This window comes from Giraffa tippelskirchi, chromosome 6, assembly GCF_054371585.1.
Source record: "Giraffa tippelskirchi isolate mGirTip1 chromosome 6, T2T-mGirTip1v1.2.pri, whole genome shotgun sequence".
NCBI lineage: Eukaryota > Metazoa > Chordata > Mammalia > Artiodactyla > Giraffidae > Giraffa > Giraffa tippelskirchi.
In genome coordinates, this window is record NC_137280.1 from 155156839 (window position 1) to 155171911 (window position 15073).

The 15073-nt window shown below is 39.2% G+C and overlaps 1 protein-coding gene across 24 annotated transcripts in view; it reads right to left on the reverse strand.

Annotated features, from left to right (window-relative positions):
• The window catches only part of EDIL3 (EGF like and discoidin domains 3), a 1139470-nt gene that overhangs the window by 291830 nt on the left and 832567 nt on the right, over positions 1-15073 (reverse strand). For all 24 annotated transcript variants that reach the window (XR_014057550.1, XR_014057552.1, XR_014057551.1 and 21 more), the window contains one exon: positions 4510-4638. Coding sequence is in view for 18 of the 24 variants with exons in the window: in XM_081503905.1 (XP_081360031.1) it covers positions 4510-4638 (129 nt within the window). In the remaining 6 variants the exon portion in view is untranslated. The remainder of the gene's footprint in view (positions 1-4509; positions 4639-15073) is intronic.

Here is a 15073-nt window from a genome sequence, read left to right on the forward strand (position 1 = left end):
TACTATTTGATTCCAGCTACACGCTGTAGAATTCCAGCTGTATGACATTTTGGAAAAGGCAAGATCACAGAGACAGTTAAAAAAAAATGAGTGGTTGCCAGGAGTTGGGAGTAAGGAGGGAGGGATGAATAAACACAGCACAGAAGATTTTTAGGTTAGTGAAACTATTCTGTATAAGGCTTTGGAAGACAAATGATATGCATTTTTTAAAATACATAAAACTGTACAATAAAAACAGCAAATCCTAATGCAAACTATGGACTTTACTTAATACATTAATGTCAGTTCATCAATTACAGCAAAGTGTCAAAAAGTGGTAATCGCTCAGTCATTTCTGACTCTTTATGACCACATGAACTACAGTCTGCCAGGCTCTTCTGTCCAGGGAATTCTCCAGGCAAGAATACAGGAATGGGTTACCATGCCCTTCTCCAGGGAATCTTCCCAGTTCAGGGTTCAAACCTGAGTCTCCTGTATTGTAGGCAGATTCTTTACCATCTGAGCCACTAGGGAAGCCAAAAAGGAATTTGGGAGGGCTACAGGGATCAAACCTGGATCTCCTCCATTGCAGATGAATTCTTTTTGGGCTGAGCCACCAAGGAAAACCTCATGGCTCAAACATACCATATTAACAGACTGGTTCCAAATAGGAAAAGGAGTACGTCAAGGCTGTATATTGTCACCCTGCTTATTTAACTTATATGCAGAGTACATCATGAGAAACGCTGGGCTGGATGAAGCACAAACTGTAATCAAGATTGCCAGGAGAAATATCAGTAACCTCAGATATGCAGATGACACCACCCTTATGGCAGAAAGTGAAGAAGAACTAAAGGGCCTCTTGATGAAAGTGAAAGAGGAGAGTGAAAAAGTTGGCTTAAAGCTCAACATTCAGAAAACTAAGATCATGGCATCCAGTCCCATCACTTCATGGAAAATAGATGGGGAAACAGTGGAAACAGTGGCTGGCTTGATTTTTCTGGGCTCCAAAATCACTGCTGATGGTGATTGCAGCCATGAAATTAAAAGATGCTTCCTCCTTGGAAGTAAAGTTATGACCAACCTGCTGCTGCTGCTGCTAAGACGCTTCAGTCGTGTCCGACCCTGTGCGACCCCACAGATGGCAGCCCACTAGGCCCCGCCATCCCTGGGATTCTCCAGGCAAGAATACCGGAGTGGGTTGCCATTTCCTTCTCCAGTGCATGAAAGGGAAAGGGAAAGTGAAGACTCTCAGTCTTGTCCGACTCTTAGCGACCCCATGGACTGTAGCCTACCAGGCTCCTCCGTCCATGGTATTTTCCAAGCGAGCATACTGGAGTGGGGTGCCATTGCCTTCTCCGTATGACCAACCTAGATAGCATATTAAAAAGCAGAGACATTACTTTGCCAACAAAGGTCTGTCTAGTCAGACCTATGGGTTTTCCAGTAGTCATGTATGGATGTGAGAGTTGGACTATAAAGAAAGCTGAGCACTGAAGAATTGATGCTTTTGAACTGTGGTGCTGGAGAAGACTCTTGAGAGTCCCTTGGATTGCAAGGAGTTCCAACCAGTCCATCCTAAAGGAGATCAGTCCTGGGTGTTCATCGGAAGGACTGATGTTAAAGCCAAAACTCCAATACTTTGGCCACGTGATGCAAAGAGCTGACTCATTTGAAAAGACCCTGATGCTGGGAAAGATTGAGGGCAGGAGGAGAAGGGAACGAGAGAGGATGAGATGGCTGGATGGCATCATTGACTCAACGGACATGGGTTTGGGTGGACTCCGGGAGTTGGAAATGGACAGGGAGGCCTGGCGTGCTGCGGTTCATGGGGTCGCAAAGAGTTGGACACAATTGAGTGACTGAACTGACTAACTGAATGTAAGAATTTAATATCAGAGAAGACTACAGAGGAGGAGGGACATTTGGAAATTCTCTGTACTCTTTGCTCAGTTTTTCTGCAAATCTAGAACTGTTCTTAAAGATAAAATCTAATTTTAAAAAAAATGCATATATACTATTAATGCTAGCACTAGAAACCTTTCTTCTAATTTGTAACACAGTGACAAAATAGTTGTTATACTAAACTATGTATTTGTTACTCCTGTATCATAAAACTTAAAATTCTTTAGCTATTAAGCTATATTCCCAATGATATTTATTTCACAATCTGTCACACAGAACTAAATTAATAAGCCCTCCTATATACGGATGTCTTAAGAATTGTTTTCAATTCTTTTCCCAAATGAAAGGTTCATATTATATTGGTCCATCTTTCATTTTCACTGATTTTCAATATAGCTTTTATTAGTGAAAACATAGTAAATATTTTGCCTATAACGCATGGTTATGTAAGTGAAAGCAGAAGTTGCTACCTTGACCTATGAGATAACTAGTTTTAGCTATTGAAAGCCTTGTGCAGTATTTCTCAAGCTTCATCATGTGTGGGAGTCAACTGGGTATGGGATCATTTGGAAATACAGTTTCTGATTTAGTTGGTTTGAGGTGGCACCTGGCAATATTCATTCCCGACAAGCTTCCAGGCAATGCTGACACATGACTACACTTTGAATAGCAAAGTTCTAGGCCACAAAACTCTTACCACTGTGAAAAATACACTCAAACCCCTAGCAGTTCTTGCAAGGAACTAAAGAGCTGCTTTGTTCGTTTGTTTGTTTATTCCACTTGGAAAAGCTCTCAGGGCTTACAGCACTTCTAAATTTGCTTTCCCAATATATAATCCTTTTCAATTTTATCAATAAAGAGGGAGACTTGATAACCTATGTACAGTAAGCAAGCTACCTATTGAACCATAATACTCTTCTATCCTGTATGAACCAAAGATCATTTATTTATAGTTCAATTCCTCTATTTCGATGTCTTCAAGCACAGAAAGGTCAAGTGACTGGCTCAGGGTCACTTATTCAATAACTTTGAGGTCAGGTCTCAAATCCAGGTCTCTGATTCCAAATCCAGTCCGTTTTCCCTCCATTCTCTGCTGCTTCTAATAATGATGCACTTCAGAGAAGAGGCACCGGTTTGTTTAGCTCACAAAATCCCAGTTCTAAATTGAACCCCTCAGCCTCCAGTCTCCCATAAACCTTAAACGTGTGTTTAAGGTCTTACAGGACCTGAGTCTTGAAGGAGGCGCGCGATATTGATCAGAGGGAGGGGAACGGGGGGGATGGCAAGTGGCCTAGAGTGGGCAATGAATACATGAGCCATGAATACCACAGTGATGATTGAGACCATGGTGTGAGGAATGAGAAGAGACAAGTTGAGTCTGTCAGCCAGAGCCAGATTTTCAACCACCAGCAAAAAATTATAGAGTGCACCCTGGCTCTGAGACTTTGAGAACATTGTGTACTTCTCTGCAGACCTGCAATGGCCAGGAATTTGTGGAATTTCTGTAGAGGCCTGTTATAATACAGCCCACTGTAATTCGTACACTGCTTGTAACTAGGTTCAATCACCGACAAGGAATGAGAAGCTTGTGATTTTTCTCAGGCTGAGTTCGAAGTCACCATGGCTGATTTTTCCTTATTATAGCATCGCTGCTCAGCCTTTACACGTGAATATCACAAAACATCTCTGGAAAAACAGGGATTTGAGCCCAGGATCTTGACTGCCTTGACATTCACCTAATCACCTAAAGAGGATATTACTAATCCTACTTATTTCCAAAGATTTGTGACATAGTGTCAGAGCAGTATCCAGAGGAAAACAGTCTCGCCACCTCACCTGAGCCCCTCAAAGGCTGCCTGCACGGAGCACACACACTACAGCAGAATTCCCTTTTGAAATGAGAACAAAGTTTCCATAATGGGATATTGTCCAGTGTCTAGAGTCAGGGCTTGCACCTGGGGGCATATTATCTGAACTATTTTTTTTTTCTGTGCAACCGGGTTGTAAGACAAAGAGGGTGAAAGTATACAAAGGCATATTCTTACTGTTAGAAATACTTAGAAGGACAATAAATGTTGAGTCATACTTCTAAGAAGAAATCATCACAAGTGGACAAATTTTGTTTAACTTCAGGATAAACAAGAACAAAGATAAAATAGAGAAGTGCAAATAACACCCTTTTGGAACTTTCAAAGATTTTCACACTAAAAATGCTAACATGTGAGATGGAGGAAACTGGCCTATAGTAAGGGCAGAATGGGCAGTTTTCTCTTTTAGGTATCATCTCTGAACCCAGTCAACAGAAAAATGTCTGGGAAGCTTGAAGAATATAACTTTAGGACATGCATGAAAGAAAGACATAGATATCAGATCAGTATAAAAGCAGCATTTTGCAAGTATGGCTGAACAACAGTGAAAAGGACTAATAGAAGATTGCTAGCTTCCCACATCCTCAGGAGAATGGAAACACAGTCTAGGAATAAGTCCTCAGCTGGGGATACAGTGTATTTAGTGGGAGAAAAGCAGGCTCAAAGATTCTATCATTCTACTCCAAACAAGAATGATAATGACTTGCATACTTTGCAATCAATGATAATAAAAGCACAAAGACCGTGGATGACTTACTGTGCTGACAGTGAATCCCATTAAATCCTCGGGGACATTTACAAACATAGCCTATGAACGTATCTCCTCGGTACGCTTCACTTATTTCGCAGGTTCCTCCATTATGGCATGGATTAGGAGTGCAGGGACCTGAAAGACAGAAAGCAATATTGGTGCATGATTCATATGCTCTCAAGTAGACACTGGGTCAACATTCTGCAATTAACACTTTTACAGAGAAAAGTGTTCTGGATATTAGTGCTACAGGAAATGCAGAAGCTGTGAGGGCTCTGGAGACCAACAGCCTGGGCTTGAATACTGGTTTCACACTTTCTAGCCATGTGGTCTTAGATGATTTATTTAACCTCTCTTTACCTCAGTATCATCTTCAGTGAAATGTCAATACTATAATAATACAATCTACCTCAAAAGGCAATGACAGAGATGAAAAGAATTCATACATATAAAATACCCTGAATGGATACATATCAAACATTTCAAAAGTATTAGCACTAAGTAAAATATTGTTACTAAGGTTCCAGATTATAAAATCTCCTCTGTATGTTTAAAATGCAATATTGAATGGCAATTTTCAGAGTTAAGAACATGCAAGAGCTCTTGCACCCTGCTGGTGAAAGTAGCATAAACTTAAGAGTCATTGTAACCACATAGGCCAAGTGAAGTGGATGGTTGGTTGCAATACTTTTATTGACTATTTGCAAGTTTGTGGTGGGGCATACTTCAAGAGAACTACAATTTTTGCCAATGTACAGGCTAGCTCATTGAAAGTTGCAAAGATAGAGAAGAGACACCGAGTTGTTTTTGAGTCTTGAAAAAGTAACTTCACCAGAGTGACTGGTAGCTGGTACCTCTATTGAGGCACCAATACCTCAATTGGTACTTCTATTGAGAGTCAATAGAAGTGTGGTGCTCCACCTCTGGGAGTGTACAGCGGAACCAGTTCTGCCTGAACCTGGGACTCCTCTACTACACATTCTTGCCTCTGGGGTACTCCTTTGGTATGGCTGTGATTTTTTTTCAACTGGCATGGCATCTAAGAATATTGTTTTCTTTGCAATAATCCTTCTGTCCTTTCCTTACTTCAGAGTCTACAGGCTTGTGTCAGTCTGAAGGCTCATCCTACCTACTCTTGCGCTTTTCCCCTCTTGTCCATCATAGCTATTCCCCCCAATAAACCTTTGCTTCTCTAATTCTGTTTAATAGTTGGTTTCTTGGAGGATGCTGAATGACTCATGGCAGAATCCACACTGGATGTTGTGAAGAAGAGACAGTTGAAGGAAGAAAAAGCTCTCCCTGGGAGATGAAGAAAGACCAAGCAAAATATATAGCATTGTCTAATTTTGCCCCCCCCCCTTTTTTAAATTGGAAAGACTAGAACATATTTATATGAAAAAAATAACTGAAAGGAAAGCTAAGATGTACACACTAGAAAAAGAAAGCAAGTGTTATTAAACTAAGTGTCTGACTCTGTATGAAGAGATGAATTCCAGAGTCCTGGAGGGCATAGAGAAGAAGAGAAGCAAGTGGTTTCAGCAGAGACTAGAGAGAAGGTAACAGTGCTGGGCAGGAGAATGGTGATAATGTGAGCCAACGGGGTGGGGGCTCCATCAGGCAAGGCTATAAAAGAGCACAACAGTGAATGGCTCCTCAAGTGTGGGTCAAAACCCTTTAACGCCCTAATGAGAGAAAAGGAAATCCACCATCATCACAAAGCTAACAACAGGAAGCACTTAAGAGTTTGGGCAATGCTATTCTGCAATATTTTATACTTCTATTACCTCCTCCAGCAGCTCTTTGATAGTGTTTCTTACAGTATAAAATTCCATGACAGTCAATAATTATATAATCTAATAAATATATGCATGAAATAGGCAACAGTATGACAACTATGTTGTCAAGATCTTTGTATGGCTGACTTTCAAACAGGGCAAAGAAATCAATGTGTCCATAATTTTCTTCAGATATCTCCATACCAATTAAAAACAAAACGTTTATTCAAGAGGCAGTTTTGTGCCTTGCAGTACTGGTCAACTAAACCAACTAACACCTGCCCTTGGGGTGGTAAGTTGTCAATGACTGAGACAGGAAGAGGGTGCAACATCAGTGACCATTTTCTCCCATCATCAAGAGATGCAAACCATGCAATAGAACCCTTTCTCCCTCTTCTTTCTCACTTTCTAATTCTTCCCTCCTCTCAAATTAATTAACGTTAACAGTGCCAGACAAGTTACAAATTACTTTCAGATAAATAATCTCATTTATTTCTCCCAGCAACTAGAAGAGGTAGTTGTCTATATTATTCTTTTACCTTTTTTTTAAAAACTGTAGGTCAGAAATTTTAGATAGTATTTTTCAAATGAACATCTACAAATGAAGCATTCGGTCTCAAGCCAACAAGAATCCGTGACCCTAAAACCTACATTCTTTACAGAATCAGCCAAGTGGGGAAGGGAGAATGAAATAAAAGTGACATTAGAGCTTTGACTCATCGGTTCACTCACTCAAAATACAAAAATGCATGACAGGTTTTTTAATTAACTGATAACTGATAGCCATGCATGTAATTGCTAAATAAAAAAAATATATATAACCTAAGAAATATTTGTGAAAGTGAAAGTCACTCAGTCATGTCTGACTCTTTGCGATCCCATGGACTATTAAGTCCATGGAACTCTCCAGGCCAGAATACTGGAGAGGGTGGCTTTTCCCTTCTCCAGGGAATCTTCCCAACCCAGAGATCGAACCCAGGTCTCCTGCATTGAAGGCGGATTCTTTACCAGCTGAACCACAAGGAACAAGAAATATATAATTTTAAACAAATAAGGAGTGTTAGAGATCATCTAATCCAACCTTTCAATTTTGCAGATAAGGAAACAAGCCTAATAAGAATTCAGGATTTCTCAAAAATAAAAACAAAAATCTCAACTAATATGAGGAAAACTCAATTTGAGGAATTCCCTCTAGTAGGAAAAAACTTTTTAAAAACAAAAATGATAAAGCTATTTCTGGCCCCACTAGAGAGTGATGTGATTTCTATCAGAAAGAAAAGAAATATTTTTCATGTTCCCTTCTACTGATAACCTGGAGAAGGGGATGGCTACCCACTCCAGTATTCTTGCCTGGAGAATTCTATGGATGGAGGAGCCCGGTAGGCTACAGTGCATGGGGTTGCAAGGAGTCAGACATGACATGACTGTGCAACTAACACTTTCACTTTCTACTTATAATGCTGAGGGAGGGATAAAAAGCAAACAACTGAAATAGTAAGGCCAATGCCAGTCCTTGGGAGCAGTCAAAGACATGATTACGAGGGAAGTGGTCAATGGAAGTCACTTGGAAGAACAAGGAGCAATATGAGCCTGGAAGAGATGACTACATTTACTCAAGCCTTCTGCATCTCTGGAAAAGTAAAACTTGGCTAGTGGCTGAGGAGGAGTCAGCGGCTCTGCCTTATAAAGGGAAGAATTTAGGAATGGATGGGGGCAACCCTGGAGGGAAGACCCTGCAAGCAGAACTGGAAGTCAACTTCAAGGAGCAAGAGAGTATGCTCATAGAAGTATGCTATGAGGCTGTAATATGGGAAGAAAAGTAGCTAGTAAGAAACCATGATGCCTAAAATTTACCTTTGTTTGTAAAGCTGCTATGTGACCTGTCTTTGAGGGACTATCCAAGTCTGCTAGACACACAGACCTATGTATGGAATTGGGGGAAGTCAGAAGGAAAGGGCTGTTCTATCCATCAGGCTCATCCTGGCAGAAGGGAAGAAGAGTTCCAGCACATGATGTCCAAGGAACTCAAGAATAATCCAGTGGATACAGGAACCTGAAGACCGAGCTGACAGCTATCTAGTCTTAGACACTCTACAGATATTTCTTGGGGGCACAGGCAAAGTCTATCAAGTAATCCTGGTGTAGCCTCTGGGATTCCTCAAAGACAGGAGTTAGAGAGTTGGAGCTCATTTTACTTATACCCACAAAGACATCATTGACCTCAGCTGACAGCTTGGTTTCAGAAAAAGATGACTTGTTACAAGGGCCGTTTGCTGCTGTTATTTTTACTACTCCAAGAAATTCAGTGATTTTCATTTACATGACAAAGATGACATAAAGCAAAGGTGGCAAGCATTTAACCTTTTAAGAGTGCTTTATATGCTAAGCAACATGAAATACACAGTATTCTTTACAATACTTTGTAAGAACATATCTTTTTTCTATTGGCAAAAAAAAACCAGGCTTACTCAGAGAGGTTAAGTGTGCGTCCAACTGCAAAAGCCAAGATTTTTTTTTTAACACATTCTGCCTGAGTACAAACCTAAGTCCTTTCCATTAAGCTACACTTTCTGCCCAGTTAAAGATCTGTAGATTAATATAGTCAATCTTGATAGATGCTTACAGAATTTAGCAGGTACTCACTAAGGACAGTCCTATAACACAGGACTCCAAAACCTTCCTAAGTGGAAATATTTTCAGCAAAGCGGTCAGAATGTATTAGATATCATGAATATAGAAAGTCTCTGCCATGCTAACAAAATTCCACTTCAGCAGTGTCTGAAATCAAGCATCAAACATGAGTAATTCCCCACTGCTATTTTGTAATGTATGTGGTATGTGTATACTGCTGTTTACACTGTGAAGAAACTGACCATGCCCAACATATAGATTTCTTTCCTTTTTCTATTTTGACCCTAATAATTTTACTGTGAAACTGATGTTATATGCCTTGTACATACTCTTTTGGAGAAGGAAATGGCAACCCACTCCAGTGTTCTTGCCAGAAAAATCCAACGGACAGAAGAGCCGGGTGGGCTATGGTCCATGTGGTCGCAAAGAATTGGACATGACTGACTGAACATGTGCATGCACACACACACACACACACACACACACTCTCTTCTGGAGAACTCATGACAGAGTGTTGAGTTGACTGCTTACATGGCATGTTCCCCCATTAGACCCTTAATTCTCTGCGGTAAGTCATAGTTGGCACACAGTAGGTTTACAATATATTTTTAAGTGAAAAGGGTGTGGCAATAATGAATGATAACCACCAGATCTTTTGCCTAACCCCATTCAAGCTTACAAGATTTATGTTATAAATATCTTTTGGCATTTCAATTGGTAATTAAGATATTCTAACTTTTCTACACTTTCTAAGGTTCAAATTCTTTAAATTTATATATCTAATATGCTTTAAGCTTCTAGAGTATCACAGGTGTAATATTATTGTATCCCTAAATGTACAATGATTACACATATCTTAATTCTTCGGCAAATACATAATCAAGAACTATGTGACACTACACAATCCTATCAATAGTGTTTTAGTCTCCTAATTGAACAGTTCCTGTTTAAAAAAGACACTCACTTGAAGCATTAGCAAGATGAAATAATCAAAATATAAGTTAGTACATAAAGATGATAAATGCAGCCCAAGCTTTCAACTCACCAAATTTTCATGGTAGCCAAAAAATTTTGTGTTTGATGTTAAACAGTGACAATAAAAATGTGTTAAGACTTTGCAGGTTTCTTTCTCCAAATGATAAGTGGACTAATCATATGAGAACTAAAGATCCTAAGAAACTGCTGTCTATTTTTATATTTCCTCATCTAACAATATTCTCTATTTTGATACTGAAAGTAAGTAGGTATCATTTAAGGTGTTCACCCACTTAATAATCATTATATATAGCATATACATTGCTCATATTGTGAGAAGAAGAAACTGACCCCAACCTTGCTCAGCATAAAAGTGTTTTTATTTATTTTTCCTGATTTCAGCATAATATTTACTTATTAGGCATCTATTATGTGCTGCGTACTCTGCTACTTATTTGTGATACGTGTTTTAAGTGGAGTTACTATTGTCAGCAGCTACAAGAGGAAGCTAACAACACAAGAAAGTATTTACTTATCCAGTTTATAAGGTAATTTTAATGACTATCTTTTACTGTCAATGTACTAGGCTTAGTATTAATATTTTTTGTTTATGTAATAGTTTCTGCAAATTTAATTCTATAATTTTCGTAGTGACATCTTATTAACAAATGTTTGTAATATTACCACATCTGTAATTTTTGCTGCCGAAATTTTGGAATATTTAGGGCACTTGATTATTTTTGGAACACATCAGCACTAGCTAATACATAATTCGGAAAACAATTTTAATAGAAGAGCAAATTCTGAAAACAAATGAGTCTTACTGAACCACTCAGAGCTTGTAAAAACAAGTGTGATCTCAATTCCTTCTTACTTCAAAAATTTGCTTCTTCTTCTATTACAGGTATACAGAAGAAACATCAATATCCTCAGATATGCAGATGACACCACCCTTATGGCAGAAAGTGAAGAAGAACTAAAGAGCCTCTTGATGAAAGTCAAAGTGGAGAGTGAAAAAGTTGGCTTAAAGCTCAACATTCAGAAAACTAAGATCATGGCATCTGGTCCCATCACTTCATGGAAAATGGATGGGGAAACAGTGGCTGACTTTATTTTTCTGGGCTCCAAAATCACTGCTGATGGTGATTGCAGCCATGAAATTAAAATACGCTTACTCCTTGGAAGGAAAGTTATGACCGACCTAGACAGCATATTAAAAACGGAGACGTTACTTTGCCAACAAAGGTCCGTCTAGTCAAGGCTATGGTTTTTCCAGTGGTCATGTATGGATGCAAGAGCTAGACTATAAAGAAAGCTGAGCACCAAAGAATTGATGCTTTTGAACTGTGGTGTTGGAGAAGACTCTTGAGAGTCCCTTGGACTGCAAGGAGATCCAACCAGTCCATCCTAAAGGAGATCAATCCTGGGTGTTCATTGGAAGGACTGATGTTGAAGCTGAAGCTCCAATACTTTGGCCACCTGATGCAAAGAGCTGACTCATTGGAAAAGACCCTGATGCTGGGAATGATTGAGGGCAGGAGGAGAAGGGGACGACAGAAGATGAGATGGTTAGATGGCATCACTGACTCGATGGACATGGGTTTGGGTCGACTCCGGGATTTGGTGATGGGCAGGGGGGCCTGGTGTGCTGCGGTTCATGGGGTTGCAAAGAGTCAGACATAACTGAGCAACTGAACTGAATTGATACAGAAGTATGCAGAGTGGTGGTTATGAGCTTCAGTTCTGATTAGTATTCATAAAAGTTAAAATGAACTGATTAAACAACAATATTTGATAACATCATTCTTAACAGTGAAAGTATAAGTGGACTTTCAAGATATAAGATGCATTAGGGAGTTTTAAAATCAATAATGCTGTAATACTTTTGTAGGTAATCTTTAAGTAACTCCTAACACAATGGGGACAGCATATAATCAATATTAATGAACAACTGAAGTCAACAGCATGCTTTCCAGGCTTTTTTATGCACGCTCATATAAATATGTCAACAAGATTAATCACTCACAAAAGCAATAGATCTATATATGATTTGCTACTTTTCGGCATTGACCTCCCAATTCCCACAGTAGAGAGTCGAAGTGATTTCTATATATGTAGGATGGTTAGTTTTTTACACATTTAGAGACTATGCCCCAAATCATTAATTCTGTATAGTGTGAGAGCAGATTATTAGAAAGTAAATAGGGTAACACTCTCCTGTGACAATGTATACATAGACCTGGTTAATTGTACAAATTATGTTCTCAAACATTGGCATTTAGATATTAAAAATGAATGCACATTTTAGATTATGTAATGAGGAAATACAAATAAGACCATAAAAAGAGCATTGTTTCAGCATGTGTTCTAGCAGTACAAACAAATAGGAACACTTATGACCCAAAAGTTCACTCCAAATTCTTGTCTTAAAAACATGCTAAAATCGTAGCATAGTGCTGCTTTTAAATTTAAGGAGGTTTGAACATTTTGGCAGTTTCCATTTGCAGTCATTGCCACTCCATAACAAGTTGAAAAATAAAAAATTATTCTGGTAATATTCACATGATTGATGCTTTCAAATCATTTTTGACACTAGTTGCTTCTTCTCCTTTTCTTCCTCCTGGTTTCTCCTCCTTCTCTCTTTTAAATGTAAACTATAAAATCAGCCATTTGAGGAAAAAAAAAAAAACTGTCTATATTTTCTGGGTATTTTGTATACATACAGAAAGGTAAATTATAGATAAATCTAAAACTTTCCACTTAAGGACAGAATCAGCAAAATGAACAAATTGTTCCTCAGACAAAAAATATTTTAATAGATTATGAAAACTGCAATCAGGAGCTAAAGACAGATTTTTTTGAAATACCCTACTGGATAAACTCTCTTTTCAAGGATTCATACTGGACTCTATATATAACTGTCCAAAGCAAAACACTGATACAACTAGCGGTCAGAAAGGGTTTAGAGTCCCTGTATTTGTTTCCAGGAGCTACTCTATCAAGAGTAGCTCCTGGAAACTCCAGGAGCTACTCTTGTCTTCTCCAGCTTCTGTTGGTTCTTGGTGTTCCTTGGATCACAGCAGCATAACTCCAATCTCTGCCTCCATCCTTCAGGGCCCATCCAAATCCAGGATAATTTCATCTCAAGATCATTAATTACTTACATTTGCAAAGCCTCTGTGATGGCTAAATTGTGTTCCCCCCAAATTCACATGTTGAAGCCCTAACCTCCAGAGCCTCAGAACATAGTTGCATTTGGAGATGGGCCCTTAAAGAGTCAATAAGCGTGAAAGAAGGCCATATATATAGTCTGTAACCCAATACAATCTCCCATCTAAGAAGTCAAAATTTGGACACACACAAGAGATATCAGCAATGAACCAACACCAGAGGAAAGGCCATGTGAGGAAAAAGTAAGAAGGTGACTATGACAACCCAGGAAGAAAGGCTCAGGAAAAACCAAATCTGCCAACCCCTTGATCTTGCATTTCGAAAACTGTGAGGAAATACATTCTATTGTTGAAGCCACCCATGCTGTGGTATTTTGTTTTTGGCACTCTTAACAAACTAAGAAGATCCAACCAGTCCATTCTAAAGGAGATTGGTCCTGGGTGTTCATTGGAAGGACTGATGTTGAAGCTGAAACTCCAATACTTTGGCCACCTCATGCAAAGAGTTGACTCATTGGAAAAGACCCTGATGCCGGGAAGGATTGGGGGCAGGAAGAGAGGGGAATGACAGAGGATGAGATGGCTGCATGGCATCACCGACTTGATGGACATGGGTTTGGGTGGACTCCGGGAGTTGATGATGGACAGGGAGGCCTGGCATGCTGCAGTTCATGGGGTCGCAAAGAGTCGGACACTACTGAGTGACTGAACTGAACTGAACAAACTAACGCAGATCCAGTTTCCAAATAAGGTCAGACTCTGAGATTCGTGGCAGACAGGAATTGTGGAGAGGTGCTCTTCAAACCAGTACAATCCCCAAGTAAATTTTTCTTGTAGCAATGAAGTTGATTAAGGAAACCCTCATCTAATGTTAGAGTTGGCTGACAAAGCACTCCCATTTACTAACAATTACCAGCTTAGCTAAAACTAATTTCACTTTGCTCTCATCACACAGAGTGGTAAAAAGTTTTGATGATTTTGGAGATCAGGAAAGCAGTTTAATTTTTTAGCAGTCCCAAGTAGGAGTGCAGAAGTGGCTGTTTAGGTGGCATCAGGGAGGACCTGTCACTGTAAGGTAGAAGGAAGTGCTGAAGAATTAAGATTTCTTACGGTCAATCTTTATCCATTTAATCTAGTTTAGAGTTGGGCCTGCTAATGGCAGTACACAGTGAGTCAATACTCAGAGAAAGCCATTATACACATGATTTCCATGTTGTTGTTCAGCCACTAAGTCATGTCTGACTCTGCGACCCCGTGGACTGGAGCACATTAGGGTCCTCTGTTCTCCACTATCTCCTGGAGTTTGCTCATATTCATGTCCATTGAGTTGGTGATGCTGTCTAACCATCTCATCCTCTACTGCCCTCTTCTCCTTTTGCCTTCAATCTTTCCCAGTATCAGGGTCTTTTCCAATGACTCAGCTCTTTGCATCTTGCAGCCAAAGTATTGGAGCTTCAGCTTCAGCATCAATCCTTCCGATGAATATTCAGGGTTGATTTCCTTTAGAATTGACTGGTTGAATCTCCTTACAGTCCAAGGGACTCTTAAGAGTCTTCTCCAGCCCAAATTTGAAAATATCAATTCAAATAAATTATTTCTATAAATACATATAATCATTTGTATAACAATAGCTGTTATGTTCTCTTTTCTCAATAGATATGATTAAATATTAATATGGATTTTAAAAATTATTAACAAAATAGAGCTAGAGGACCTATCGTTTACAAAGCAACAACTGTTACTATAGCTCCATCTAACATTTTTTCCCCTGTCCATTTACCCCCTGTCCATCCTTCACTGATGCCAAAATAAGCTTCCTAAACCCACCACCAGCTCAGAATGTTTTATAACTCACACAGAAATTTGTCTCTTCAAGTTGCAGTCACAATGCATATACATTTTTTTTTTTAATTCTCCAAACACACTGTTTTAGGACATCTTTACCTAACCGATAATACTTGCTTTCTGATTGATTATGTGATGTTATCCTTAACAGAACAATATATAGTGAATATAGGA